The 15,109-nt window shown below is 36.2% G+C and overlaps 1 protein-coding gene across 1 annotated transcript in view; it reads left to right on the plus strand.

The window, feature by feature from the left end:
- The first annotated feature begins 211 nt into the window (after window positions 1-211).
- Window positions 212-15,109, plus strand: part of carmil2 (capping protein regulator and myosin 1 linker 2) — an 81,920-nt gene continuing 67,022 nt past the window's right edge. Inside the window, exons 1-9 of the mRNA XM_079826095.1 lie at window positions 212-265; window positions 381-475; window positions 1,968-2,018; window positions 6,051-6,110; window positions 9,039-9,160; window positions 12,536-12,633; window positions 12,723-12,793; window positions 12,878-12,951; window positions 13,677-13,752. Of these exons, the coding sequence (XP_079682221.1) occupies window positions 229-265; window positions 381-475; window positions 1,968-2,018; window positions 6,051-6,110; window positions 9,039-9,160; window positions 12,536-12,633; window positions 12,723-12,793; window positions 12,878-12,951; window positions 13,677-13,752 (684 nt within the window). The 5' untranslated portion in view covers window positions 212-228. The remainder of the gene's footprint in view (window positions 266-380; window positions 476-1,967; window positions 2,019-6,050; window positions 6,111-9,038; window positions 9,161-12,535; window positions 12,634-12,722; window positions 12,794-12,877; window positions 12,952-13,676; window positions 13,753-15,109) is intronic.

Here is a 15,109-nt window from a genome sequence, read left to right on the forward strand (position 1 = left end):
TGTGCTATGTGTGAAACTGCACATGAAGTGACTGCGATAGGATGCTCTTCATGCAGTTCAGGTGTCACATCCTGTCATAGATTATACTCTCAAACTGTGGTTTTCCCCCATAAGCATGAATCATAAAGCAGCAGGATGTGTGTGTGTACAAGAGTGTTTCACACACACAAGAGCTGCCAGCGCTGGCCTGTCTTCACCTTGTTACCACCAACATAGTGAACAGACATTATGGCGGCGCTCTCAGAGGTCCCATTTTGCCTCAAAGGTAAGGTTCTTGTACAATACTTTCAGAACATGCTACATAAATGTGTTTATAACTTGTAGGTTTGATTTGGAGTGATGTGCAGTTCTGCAGAAATGGTTCTGTGCTTGATTTACAGAAGGCATAACTCAGTATCTGAAGCCTCAAAGGGTTCAGTTCATGAGTTTGGTGCATCTCAACCAGTGCAAGGGACGAGCAGAGAGCAGAGTTTTGGTATGTCAGCTTCTCGCCCTCACAATTTTTGTAATATTGAATATATATTTATTTTTATTTGTTTGTGTAATATATATATATATAAACACACCCACACATCACTTATAAACACAAATATCTGTGGAAAAAAAATACTAAGACATTGCTTCATATTATATAAAAAAATGAAATGTATAATTTTATTACAGACACACGTGTGTGTGTTTTATGTTTTTGAAAGTCTCTTATTCTCATCAAGCCTGCATTTGTTTGATCAAAAATACAGAAAAAAACAGTAATATTGTGAAATATTATTACAATTTAAAATATATTTTTATTCTTTTTCCAGGATTCATTGATGAAAAGTTAATTGTATTAGTTTTAAAAATGTATTCAAAATAGAAACATTTTCTAACAATATAAATCTCTACTGTCAATATTATCAATTTAACACATCCTTGCTGAATAAAAGTATCAATTTCTTTCAAAAAAAAGGGAAAAAAACGACTGACCCCAAACTTTTGAACGGTAGTGTGTATTGTGTTACAAAAAAATTCTATTTGAAATAAATGCTGATCTTTTTAAAACTTTTTATTAATCAAAGAATCCTGAAAAAAGTATCACAGGTTATAAAAAATATTAAGCAGCACACAACTGTTTTCAACGTTGATAATAAATCAGCATATTAGAACGATTTCTGAAGGATCACGTGACACTGAAGACGAAATTTCAGCTTTGCATCACAGAAAAAAATAGTGTTTTAAAGTATATACAAAAGGAAAACTATTATTTTATATTGTAATTTAACACAAATATGAGGAAAAAATTAACTTGAATTTCAGAATGTCGCCTTTTTGCTTTAATAACAGCAGCACTCGAGCTGCATGAACTCCATAAGTTTGTTCAAACCCTGATGATCATGTTCTCCAGTATGATTTGAGAAGGATATGAAAAGAGCATCTTGTCTGTACAGAGAGTCACATGATCAATGCCATAGATTAATTTGAAAGCTCTAGATTCTCCTAGTCTAGTTAGTAATACCGAATTACTTGACTGTCGACTGTGATCTTTTTCCACACAATAAAAAACTGCTCATGGTGCAGAGCTGATGCATGTCTCATGCTCTGCAGCGGATCTGCTTGCACAGTCAGCACTGCATTGTTCATTTGTGAAACTGATAATTTATCATTGAGCCCTTTCAGTGATAAATGAACAGTTTTACAAAGAACAATACAGTGCTTCTCACTGTTTAATGTGAATGAGTAAGCACTGAAAAGGCAACAATATATATTTTTTTGGTTTACCAAACAATATTCTTATAAAATTGAGACCAAAATCAATATTTATCGGTAGGTTGCTGAGCCATAAAACTGAAAACCACAAAGATTGAAAAGAAATTTGAGAGTACAACTGAAAGGAAGTAGCTAACCTGTTGTTATGAGCTCTCTTTGTGTACCAGCAGATGGCACTAGACTCATTTACACTGTTCTGTTGTGTGTTTGTTCTTTGACAGGTGATGTCTCAATGGAGAGCTCATGTATTCCTCAGCAAGCAGCCAGTGAAGGTGGGAAACCGTATAATTTGCTCTTCTATCAGAGCACACAGATCTCAGACCAGGGCCCGTAGTCATAAAGAATCTTAATGCAAAGAGTAGCTCCTAGTGACAAAATTCTAAGAAATGTGGGCGTTTACTCTTAAAATTAACTAAAAAATCCTAGTAAAGAAAAAAGTAATTCAGAAAGCATCTTAACCCTTAAAAGAGGTCTTAAGGTCAAATTTGTTAAGAGCACAGATGAGGACATTTAAGAGGCTTAAGAGTTTCTTTAGCAGTGGAGAAAATGGCAGAAAGACGAAGAGGGAAAAGAAATGTGTTGCAGACAATGGATGACAGTGACTTAATAAGACGCTATAGATTAGATCGTGCAGGGATCATGTTTGTTGCATTAAACCCAACTTTCAAACCACCAATTAAATAGACATGCCAGCAATCAGTGTAATTGGAAAGAGTGGAACAATGTTTATAATTCTAAGCCAATCAAATACCTTATAGGAAATTAACAGCATGGTAAATAATAAAAGGATTTATATACACTGAAAAAAATGATTTGTTGAATTTACTAAAAAAATTTATCGTAAGTGGTCGAAATCAATGTATTTGATCTCAATTTAAACAAAAACACATGCAATTCCCATAAAACCAATTCATTTTTTAAAATTAAAATAAAAAACTAAATTTACATTATTTAAACGAGCGCAAATTATTTATGCTTAATTAAATTTTTCAGTGTACATATATATAATGTGTGTGTGTGTGTGTGTGTGTGTGTGTGTGTGTGTGTGTGTGTGTGTGTGTGTGTGTGTGTGTGTGTGTGGGCATGTTTTTGTGAAATATCAGGACACAAATGTGTATAATGACATGGGTATGACACAGGTATTACAAAAAGAGGGTGAAATATGAGGACGTTCCCCATGTCCTCACTTTTCAAAATGCTTATAAATCATACAGAACAAGTTTTTTTTTCACAGAAAGTGAACTGCACAGTCTCCTGTGAGGGCTAGGTTTAGGGGCAGGGGCAGTGTAAGGGGATAGAAAATACGGTTTGTACGGTATAAAAACCATTACGCCTATGGAATGTCCTCACATTTCACAAAAACAAACGTGTGTGTGTGTGTGTGTGTGTGTGTGTGTGTGTGTGTGTGTGTGTGTGTGTGTGTGTGTGTGTGTGTGTGTGTGTGTGTGTGTGTGTGTGTGTGTGTGTGTGTGTGAGTGAGTGAGAGAACGGTAAAATAGGACAATTTGCGCTTGTAAATTCAAAGTGACCCTATACCTAAAAGCACTCCTTTTTCCCCTTTTTGGACAACCAACCAATCACAGTCTTCAAAAGACTGTGTCATACGTAGCAACGGGGTCAGCCCCGCCTCTTCACTAAGATAAAAGTTTTTGTATTTTCCTTGCTCAGAGTTGCTCTCAGATTGGTCCCGAATAGCTCTTAAGCTAAGACTCCTACGTAAAAGTTTTTAAGCTAAATTAGGAGTTTTCTGAGAGGACTCTTAGAATCTTTATGAATATGGGCCCAGGGCCGTAGCAATCATTTTAACTAGGGAGACGTTCGTTCCTCTACTTTTAGATATATGTCTGTTTCTATATAATAGGCAGTTATCAAAGACCAATACATGCATACAGACTTATCAAATGGTTTCTACACTTCTGTCTTACACTTTTTTGATTTTATAGTTTCAGATCACAGTGATCCCAAAAAGTATTTGGACACTCAAGCCACACTTAAAAAGTGTCTAAATGTCATTGCATTAGATAGAAAATATCAAATCAAGTATAGCTGTCTGTCGATTAAATGATTTTCACTTCCATGGCCACAGGTGTATAAAATCAAGCACCTTGGCATGCAGACGCTTCTACAAACATTTGTGAAAGAATGGGTCGCTCTCAGGAGCTCAGTGAATTCAAGTGTGGTACTGTGATAGGTTGCCACCTGTGCAATAAGTCCATTTGTGAAATTTCCTCACTACTAAATATTCCCAATCAACTGTTAGTGGTATTATAACAAAGTGGAAGCAAGTGGGGTCAGCGTATGCTGAGGTGCACAGTGCGCAGAAGTCACCAAATTTCTGCAGAGTCAATAGCTACAGACCTAACTTTGTGTGGCCTTCAAATTAGCTCAAGAACAGTGCGTAGAGAGCTTCATGGAATGGGTTTCCATGGCCGAGCATCTAAGCCTTACATCACCAAGTGCAATGCAAAGCGCCGGATGCAGCGGTGTTAAGCACGCCGCCAGTGGAAACGTGTTCTCTGGATTGACGAATCATGCCAATCTGGTTTGGCGGTTGCCAGGAGAACGGTACTTCCCAGACTGCATTAAGCCAAGTTTAAAGTTTGGTGGAGGGGGGGATTATGGTGTGGGGTTGTTTTTCAGGGGTTGGGCTTGGCCCCTTAGTTCCAGTGAAAGGAACTCTTAATGCTTCAGCATACCAAGACATTTTGGACAATTTCATGCTCCCAACTCTGTGGGAACAGTTTGGTCCCTTCCTGTTCCAACATGACTGCGCACCAGTGCACAAGTTCCATAAAGACATGGATGAGCGATAGAACCCCGACCCGATAGAACACCTTTGGGATGAATTCGAGCGGAGACTGCGAGCCAGGCCTTTTTGTCCAACATCAGTGCCTGACCTCACAAATGCGCTTCTAGAAGAATGGTCAAAAATTCCCATAAACATACTCCTAAACCTTGTGGAAAGACTTCCCAGAAGAGTTGAAGCTGTTATAGATGCAAAGGGTGGGCCAACTCCATAATAAACCCTACGGATTAAGAATGGGATGTCATTAAAGTTCATGTGCATGAAAAGGCAGACGTCCCAAAACTTTTGGCAATATAGTGTATATTGTTCAAAATGTAGCCTGAAAACAGTAATAGCCAATAAAGTTGTTAATAAATAAAGTATTTGCAAAAATATTTACAATTAGATTTACTGTAAACAGACTCAAACAAACAATAAATTAAATAAGCAAATAAAAATAATTCAATTACAATAAAAATGTAATGAAATAAATACATTTTAAATAAAATAATAAAATTTTAATAAAGTTTTGAGAAAATGGATAATAAAATTTGTCTTTATTGATATTCTTTTCAAATGAAAATTAATTGAATCCTCAAGTGTGGCTTAAAGCGATAGTTCATGCAAAAATGAAAATTCATTTACTCGCCCTCAAGTTGTTCCAAACCTGTATGAATTTCTTTCTTCTGTTAAGCATAAAAGAAGATATTTTGAAGAATATGAGTACCCAAAAACAGGTGACGGTAGACATTGACTTCCATAGTATTTGTGTTAAACAGATGAAAGTCATACAGGTTTGGAACAACTTGAGGCTAAGTAAATTATAACAGAATGTTATTTTTTGGCTGAACTATCCCTTTAAGTGTCCCTCTATGTTTTGAGCCCAGTGCATCAGAACAGGCTAATTTTATGAGGTATTTTAAAATGAAATATTTAATCTGATAGTATAAGGAAATTGTCAGAGAGCCAAAAAAGCAAGAAAAAAACCTCAAATAACCTTGAACAGTGAATTGATACTGTGTCCTGAAAATACACAGCAGATAAAAACAAGCATTAGGTTAGAAACAGGAGGGTCAGTAGGTCACGTCCAGTATTAACTCAAAGTGCTGTAGGCGGGAATATTTCTTAGTAGAGCTCCATTACACGTAATATTTCCTCTGAGTGATATTTGTTTCATTCGTATGACTGCCGCTGTCAGTACAAACAGCTTGATGTGAGTTCATAACTGAGGTTTTTTGGGAAAACATGGAATGAAGAGCTCCTTTAAGAGCTGATTGTATTTCTTGGGCTATTAGCTCTTAATGGAGAGCAGTTAGATACTGAAAGTGCATGACTCGATACTAGTTCCTGTGGAAAAAAATACTCGTTCCAAAGCTCAACTTCTGTGTTTGAGTTTCAATAAATGACCCAGCCTCCCTGACCCCCACATTCTCTTCTGTGTTAACTTGTGAGTCACCGTATTTCCAGTGTTATTTGCTGCATATACATGTCAGAGCGTGTGTCCTGTCTCTTGCTGCAGGTGGAGAGTTCCTTTAGTTATCTAGAGATCTATGCCATCATCATCGACAGTATTGACAAGGTAAGAGATCTACAGCCACAACTCGCCACAGTGATGATGTTCCTTTAAGAATAATGGACATTTAAAGATGCTTGTTAATCTACACTGTACATCTGTATAAGTATATGTTGCTTTGGGTAAAAGCGTCTGTTAAATTAATAATCGTAAATGTGAATTTATAATATAGTATGGGCAGCTGTGATATAATACAAATACACCAATATATTTTCCCCATAAATTATGCATTCATTATTTAAGTTCAATCCAAATGTTTTTATAATTAAAAAAATGTTTAATAATATTTTAACATATTCTGCCTAAATATGCAGTAAGCTATTTATTTATTTAAAAAAAATATCTTATACTCACCAAGGAAATATTATTACAATCAATCTGTTTTAATTATTATTTAATTATTTTTTAATTATTTTAATTTATATATATATATATATGCCATCATCAAAATATATATATATATATATCAATATATATCATATTTCAAAATATATATATTTTGATGATGGCATATATATACTAATTTATTCCTGTGTTGGCAAAGCTGAATTTTCAATCACTCTAATATACTGATTTGGTGCTCAATAAGCATTTATTATTATTTATTAAGGTTGAAAACAGTGCTGCTTAATGCTTTTGTGGAGGCCGTAATTCATCTTTTCAATATTCTTTGATGAATAGAAAGTCAATTCTTTAAAATAGAGATCTTTTGCAACAATGCAAAAGTTTTCTGTCATTTTTGATCAATGTAATGCATGTAAAAAGTATACATTTATCCCCCCCAAAAAAAAAAAAAAAACATACTGACAACAAAAGTTTTAAATGGAAGTGTAATATTGTTAAATATGATTTTTCTCTGTAAACGATAATACTTTATAATTATAAAAAAATATATTTTCAAAATGTACAATGCAAATACAAGTATTACATGTAAAAAAATAAACATAACTTTTCACAGAGTGACATCAGATTTTTTTTAAAGTCGACATTTATGTGATAAAAGTCAAGTCGCCGTCAACTACTCGCTGATGACATCATTAATGAACAAATAAGCCTAAACCTCGAGCTGAAACCTGAATGCGGGCTGCCTTGTGAACAAACATGGCATATGACACAGCGCTACCCACAAGGCTATTGCTCATTCATAACATCTTATTTTTATTAGTTCTTTTGTCTTTGGGTCATTATATTTCTCACAGATTTCTGCTCATTCTAAATCAGATACAAAGAAAGTACAGTAAAGAGTACATTTATGAATGCATTAGTGGGACCATGATTGCGTGTGAATTCATTCTACCTGGCAGCATCTCTACTCATAGGGAAGCTGTGGGTTTTAGTTACTAAGAAATATATGCTTGAACTTTTCAGTTTGTAAACCATGATTTATTGACAAATCACAGAACAGTGTTGACTATACATTTATGTGCTTTTGAATGTTTTTGTGTGTGCACGATCTACACGCTACTGTCTGTACGTGTGTTTTACAGTCAAGCGGCAACCTCCCTATAAGCCAATATGGACTATCTGGGAATTTAACTGTCAATTTCATCACCGCCCCTTTTTTAGGGGAAAATAAACTAGACTTCCCATAGACTTCAATACAAAATAGCGGCACAAAACAACGTCCGTACACAGCCGACAGGCGTGAATAACTTAAGAAATCACTAAGATTATACATGTCAAGTAATTATATGTCCACCCTGCCTGCCATAGAGCGTGAAAGATACATCCACACACTTAATTTGGTCAATTTGGTAAAAACATGTCCCTTCATCATGGGAGAAAATTCACTGGTGATTTCAAATGTGAAATTTAATCGTAAGCTTGGTGAACAGTTTTGGAGAATTTCATGTTTCCCCATTCAAAGAGATAGGAGCTGCACTTGCATGCCCGAGAGGCGTTTCAAAGATGGCCGCCGGGTGTATTGACTTGTCTTAAAGGGACTTTGTTTGCATATAGCGTAAATAGCTAGACTGGGTAAACCCAGCCTGATCTGCCGGCGATTTGATTTTGCCCTGCAGCTCAGTCTGGAAACCTGTGCATTCATTTCTACTGCTTCTGTTACACTTTTGCGGGAACCAATCACAGACTGGCTTATCCACATGGCGCACTATTGGCAGGTTTAACACGATGACGGATAGAGAAGTGATGGGTCGTTGCCCGTTTATCACGCCTCTTGTGGTCTGATTGGTTGAAGGACTATCCAATTGCGTACAGAGTCATTTGAATTATGCTCGTTGATCACTCCTCTTGTGCAGTAGAAAATACATAGCACACTCCCCAGCAGGGTTGCCAGGTTGTCACAACAAAACCCTCCCAATTGCTACTCAAAACTAGCCCTAAACAAGCCCAATCGCATTTCTCTGGCAAAATTGTGTTTGGGGGGTAAAATATGTCTTTTTGGCAGGGTTGCCTGCTAAAATTCGCATTCCCAGGGCAAAATATCACATAATTGGGGTCGCTTCAACAGTGTTGAAGTAGCCCAATTCCGCGGGAAAACCGCAGACTTGGCAACACTGCTCCCCAGACCAATTTTCAATCTTAAATTGAGCTTGGTCTGGAGATAGCCAGACTAGATTTGCCAGACTAGAATAGTTCCACTTAGTGCAAACAGCATCTATCACTATAGCCGCAAATAGCCGCTGCCTTTTGGGTTCTTTTTCTGTGTAAATTGCTTACATGTTTATAGTATAATGTAGACATGTAGTTCGAAAAACACAGGGAAGTTGAGGTCATTTTTCAACCCTGATGTTTTTTTTTTTTTTGGATGAGTAAAGCCTGTGGTTTTTAAACTGCTACAAATGTCAAGCGGTTGGTGGCACGTAATGGTGGTTCAGTACTGTTTTATCTCAAAAGAAAGATCCTCTTTAAATCAGCCAACCAGTTAGTTATCATTACTTATCATGCCTTACATTTTGTTTATGTGTTTGTGAGGTGGTTATTGAGACCGACAGGCAGATCTACTCTCTTAACCTGATGTCAGTGAGAGACCTGGAAGCTGTGGTCAGCCATGTCACCGCCTCACTCAAGAAGATCTTTCCTGATTCATCGCCAGGGTGAGTGATCTGGGAAACATCACAGCTGGTCCAACAGAATACATTTCATTCCTCCATTCATTCGTTACAGGTTTCAATGCTTTTACGGAAAAATATGATCTAATCCAGTCGTGCGTTGTGGTTCAAAAATGCTAATATGCAAATAGTGCAATGCAGCTGACCGAATAACCATGCATAGTTAGTAGGCTTATTAAAAATGGTGCTATTGACATCAAATTCTAGTGTTGGGTCCGAGTCCACCTTTGTTGAGTTCGAGTCAAGTCCAAGTCTTAAACAATCAAGTCCGAGTCCAAGTCCGAGTCCAAGTCCGAGTCCAAAAGGGGCCGAGTTGGACTCAAGTCCGAGTTCTTATTGACCGAGTCCGAGTCGAGTCCGCCCGAGTCCAGAGTGTAATTAAATTGAAAAAAGATTAGAAATTACTATTGTAAATTTGTATCTTCTATTAATATTTTAACCTTTCAACCCATTAAACCAATGGCAATATAAAATATAACAAAAAATACCACTATTACATCTAGCCATTGACATTTAAAAAACATTTTTTATAATAACTTTTATAATTACAAGTGCAAGAAAAACACAAATTAACCGGTTTTATTGTATTTAAATTGTTTAATGCCTCTGGTATCATTTCTTATGTTTAGGGGTGGGCGATATTAAAATCTTATTTCACGATAATGATATATTTTCTCAAGTAGGATTATTCAAGTAAGAATAAATACTATAGAAATTGAATAAAACAATTACATGTAAAATAAAACAAACTTCACTGTATTACATGTACAGTGATTCTTATTAAATTTACTAAAGTTAGTCAGGAGTGAGTGAGTGAGTGAGTGAGTGAGTGAGTGAGTGAGTGAGTGAGTGAGTGAGTGAGTGAGTGAGTGAGTGAGTGAGTGAGTGAGTGAGTGAGTGAGTGAGAGTGATTTTCTCTTTGTCTTTTGTTGTTTTATTAACATTAAAGGGATAGTTCACTCAAAAATTAAAATTCTGTCATCGATTACTCGCGCTCAAGTTGTTTTACACCTGAATAAAGTTCTTTCTTCAGTTGGACACAAAATATATTTTGGAGAATGTCGGAAACCAACCAGTTGGTCCCATTGTAGGAAATAATAATATGGATGTCAATGGCTACCATTCAACTGTTTGTGTTCAACAGAAGAAATGAATACAGGTTTGGAACAAAATTAGAGTGTGTAAATAATGACATAATTTTAGAGGTGAACTGTCCCTTTAAGGACAAGCGACAGCGTGTTCACTATAGGCTGCGCTGCTGTCAATTTAAGACCTCTACACATCTAATATACAGACACACGCCGATTTTTCTTTCACTTTAGACATAACTGACTGTGTTTATGTTAACCTTGTGTGTATTTGACAGTATTAGTGCAGTAAGACTACTTAGTCCAGTAATCACGTGTGTTTGACAGGCTTTTAGTGCGCGCGCTCAGCGCATGTTAACACAGTGCACAAGCACGCGAATGAAACGTTTAACCAGCAAGGCTCATATCAGCACGTAGACTCACAGGCACACTCAAACAGAGCCAAAATAAACTGAGAGAAATATTTCAAACGGAAAAAAATTAAAAAATAATTAATTAAATGCAAAAACGAAAAGAAAAAAACCGTAATTCCCAAGCGTGTATTCAAGATATTCAACCGTGCCGAACGGTTCAATATTATATTAAGAATTGTGACGTCCATAGTATGCACACAAAAATCCGATATATATCGTCATATCACCCAGCCCTAAGTTATTTGGATTTAAGTTGGTATTAAAAATTATAATAAGCAACTTACATTTCTCTAGGTTTTCATTGAACATGTCGGTAGAAAGTCGTGCCAGACACATCAGTTGATTTGCAATCCGCAGAGTGCTTCTTTTTACTGGATTTCTTGCAAAAAAATTCTTTATGATTTTCAAAAGCAAAACAAATTATTGCTGACTCTGAAGACATTGTCCTAGCCACGCATTGCATCCGTGTGATGTGTGTATTGTCTGCAAGCATAAGATAGTAGCATCATGCTGCCTGCGGGTGTGGTGCAGTAAAATCACAGGCGGGGAGACGTTCATTAATTTCTTATCTAAGTTTTATGGCGGTTTTGTTGTTACACATGACTCGGACTCGACTGCACTCGGGATATTTTCCGAGTCCAAAATGTCCAAGTCAGTGTCAAGTCCGAGTACAAATTCACCCGAGTGCGTGACAAGTCCGAGTTCATTCAAAATTGGACTCGAGTCCGGACTCGAGTCCGAGTCCAAGTCCGAGTACCCCAACTCTATCAAATTCAATGTGTCCAATCCAACTCATGCAATCATGGATAGGGTGCATGATCTGACATCATCCTTTTTTTTCACCATAAATTATGCAGTTTATTTTTTTGTCTTGAATTCAATTCATATTGTTTCTAATGAAAACAGACAATTAAGACAGTGAATACTTTTAACTTATAAACACATTTTGAGCGTTTACAATACAGTTACATATATTGTCTTCTTAAAATACTGTAGATACCTTAAAGTTAACAATTTTGCTGTAGTATTTTAAGATTCTTTTTCTGTTTAAGTTGTTTACATTATTATAGTGTAAATATATTTAGAAACAAAGGAATGTTGAGGTAATTTTTCAACTCTGATCTCTGACCAATACATTTAAATTAAATGACCCAGACTACACTCTTAGAAGAAAAGGTTCTATATAACCCCTATTATGCTATTTAAAGGTTCCTAATTTTGTTTTGGATGTCTCCTACAATACAACCAAGGTCAAAAATCACTTAAATTTTTTCATAATATACATTGCACATCACCTCATTTCTCAAAGAGTCTGAAAACGATGATTCAGTCGAAGATATATAGAATAATTTAGGGGTTCCCATTGTGGGATCACATTATGGATTTTTAATTTCAAGTAAATTTTATGAATTAAATAGCTTGTAAACATTCTTTATCAATAGAAAATAAAAATAACCTGCTAAACGTGAAAGTATTATGCAATCATTTAAGACCTTTCTCCTAATATAGATCCCTTTTGGCATAAAGTGTAGGCCTACATTAAATATGAGTTGACTTGCATCAGTTATTTCCACGTTTGTGCTGACCACAATGTAGTTTGTGTATTGAATATCTGGTGTAAAATCTGGTATGGTCTTCACCAATTTGACTCACTTCTTCTGGAAAGTTTTAACAGATTTATCTGCCCACAAACGGAACATGACCTTTAAACTACTGGTTATTTAATTACATCAAGTGCCAATGTGATATCATATATCATATCACTGACTGGAAATCTAAAGAAAGAATTTGTGTTGGCCGATGTGCTTACACTGATCCTACACTTCCTTTATCCCCTTCCATCTTTTTCTTGCTTTCAGGAAGTTGCTGAAGAAAGTCCCTCCTGATCTTCAAGAGCGGCTGTGCAGTCTTGCCTCCAGAGTTGAAGAACATGTGAATGGATCAGTTGGACCATGTGGTTAGATGACTGTTGACAATCACATCTAGATGTTACTTCAATATCAAAGTTTTTCATTTGATTTCTTCGTGCTCTTTGGTCCCTTACAGGAGGCTTTTCGGACACCTATGCAGCGTTGTGTGACTTCAACGAGTTCCCATGCTGTGTGGAAGTTCAGTGGGTCTGTGGTTGTCACTACTAACACAAATCAAAATGTCAAAGGTTTACTAAGGATGGGTTTAAGAACTGTTGCTTCTGTTTCTAGGATGTTGATAATATCTACCATGTTCAGAACTGTCAGGTGTTCAACCTCATAGACTTCAGTCATTTAGACAGCAGGTATACAATGAAACTTATATCTCTGATTAAGAAAAAAAAAGTATAGATTAAAAAAACGATGCATGATTTCTAATATCTAAATATATATTTAATTTTGAATATATAAAACTTTAATATACACTACCTTTCAAACGTTTGGGCTCAGTAAGATTTTTGTGTTTTTGAAAAAAAGTATCTTATTCTCATCCAGGGTGCATCAAAAACAGTTAAACAGCAATATTGTGAATTATTATTATTACAAATTTAAATAACTGTTTTCCATTTTAATGAATAAGATGTAATTCATTCCTGTGATGGCAAAGCTGCATTTTCAGCATCATTACTCCAGTCTTAAGCGTCACATGATCCTTCAGAAATCATTCTAATATGCTGATTTGGTGCTCAAGAAACATTTCTTATTATTTTCAATGTCGCAAACAGTTGTGCTGCTTAATATCTTTTTGTGGAAACATTGATACTTTGAAGATCAAAAAGGACAGCATTTATTTGACATTATTTTGTAACCATATGCAAGTCTTTACTGTCACTTTTGATCCATTTGATGCATCCTTGCTGAATAAACTATTAATTAAAAAAACCTTACTGACCCCAAACCTTTGAAATAGAGTATTTTAAATATATAAATTTATTTAATTCATACATTTTTTATATATTAAACATATTTTTGGTGTTTTTTTATATTTCATAATAATAATCTTAATAATAATCTGTTAAAACGTTAACAGGGACTTGGCTTTAGCAGTGGGCGCTCTGTCCTTCAACCAGTGGTTTACCAAGATATGCAGCAAGGACTTCAAACTGGTATGTATGAATACTACTGGGCCAATAATCATGAATACTGATAAAGAAAGCTGTTAAAGGTAGGGTAGGCAATTTTTTTGAAAGCATAAGATCCCACCCTCCTTTCAATGCGCTCTCCAAAGTCACGCCTCCTCCAAAACACATGAATGTGCGCAGTCTCTCTAAATCCCTCCTTTCTGCGAGCCTACTCTGCTCTGATTGGCCAGATGGCCCAGTCTTTTGTGATTGGTCTACTCACTTAAAGCGCACATCGGAAACAAAATGTCCATTACCTTAAAGGGTAGCTAAACCCCTGCTCAGAGCTTAACTCCACCCACTGGCAAATTTTGAAAAATGCCCAGCGGAGACAGAGGGGACAAGTGAAGCAGCAGCGCAAGAGAACTGACCTAATCTATGAACAGTCAAATCCTTTTACACTGAATGCCACTAAAAATAGATCAGATATCTGATATACATACGATGTATTTTCATTCAAATTCACTGAATCAGCGCAGCAGCGCAGGACCAATAAGTTCAGACCTAAAAGCCTATTATAAACAGATTTCCTCAAATAAGTTAGACGCCAGCACGTTACAGTATTGTTGTTCATTACCGCGTCCGCGGCAACCACTTGCGTGTCAGGGTTTGAAAGCGCATCTCATGTATGAAAATGATCTGTACATATGACGGGCAGCAATAATATCGCAAGAAAAGCCTGACGTGTACTGGCAACTGCATTATTTAACCGTATTTTCTTCAATACAATGTTAAAGCAAGTGTCAAGTCAGTTTCATTCATAATGTTTCTACTTCGTGTAATATGACAGTTCATACTGGAGTGAAGCCGTTCTCATCATGTGATTGGGGGAAACATTTCTGAGGGCGTGGTGAGCTCGTGCCAGGGGCGCGGATAGTGAGCCGTTGGAAGTACCATCCTACGTCACGATGTACCACAACGTCCAATAGGAAAACTCAGCTGCAGTAGCCACCATTCAACCTTAAGAGGGCAGCACTTTGGCGGTTTTACACCATATTTTATAGAATTAAAACACTTTATACTCAAATGTCAAAACATTTACTCGAATCAATGAACAGCATTAATAAAGCCCCAGTATTACAGATCATTAACTAAAAAAAGTTGGTTTAGGGTTTAGTTACCCTTTAACTGAATTCAGGCCGGATTACAGAATCAAATCACTGAGGGTGCTTCTGAAATTACGGAGGGTGCTCTAGTAAAGTTCAGATAGGCTAAGCAACAGCTCCACCATAGCAGTGTACAGTGAGAAATGTATGATTATTTATTTACTATTCACTTTTACCAGTAATTAGAATTTCAAAAATATTTTGCTACAAATGTTTGTCTATTAATCTATTGGTTT

Source organism: Gobio gobio (assembly GCF_949357685.1).
Source record: "Gobio gobio genome assembly, chromosome: 9".
In the NCBI taxonomy this organism is placed as follows: domain Eukaryota; kingdom Metazoa; phylum Chordata; class Actinopteri; order Cypriniformes; family Gobionidae; genus Gobio; species Gobio gobio.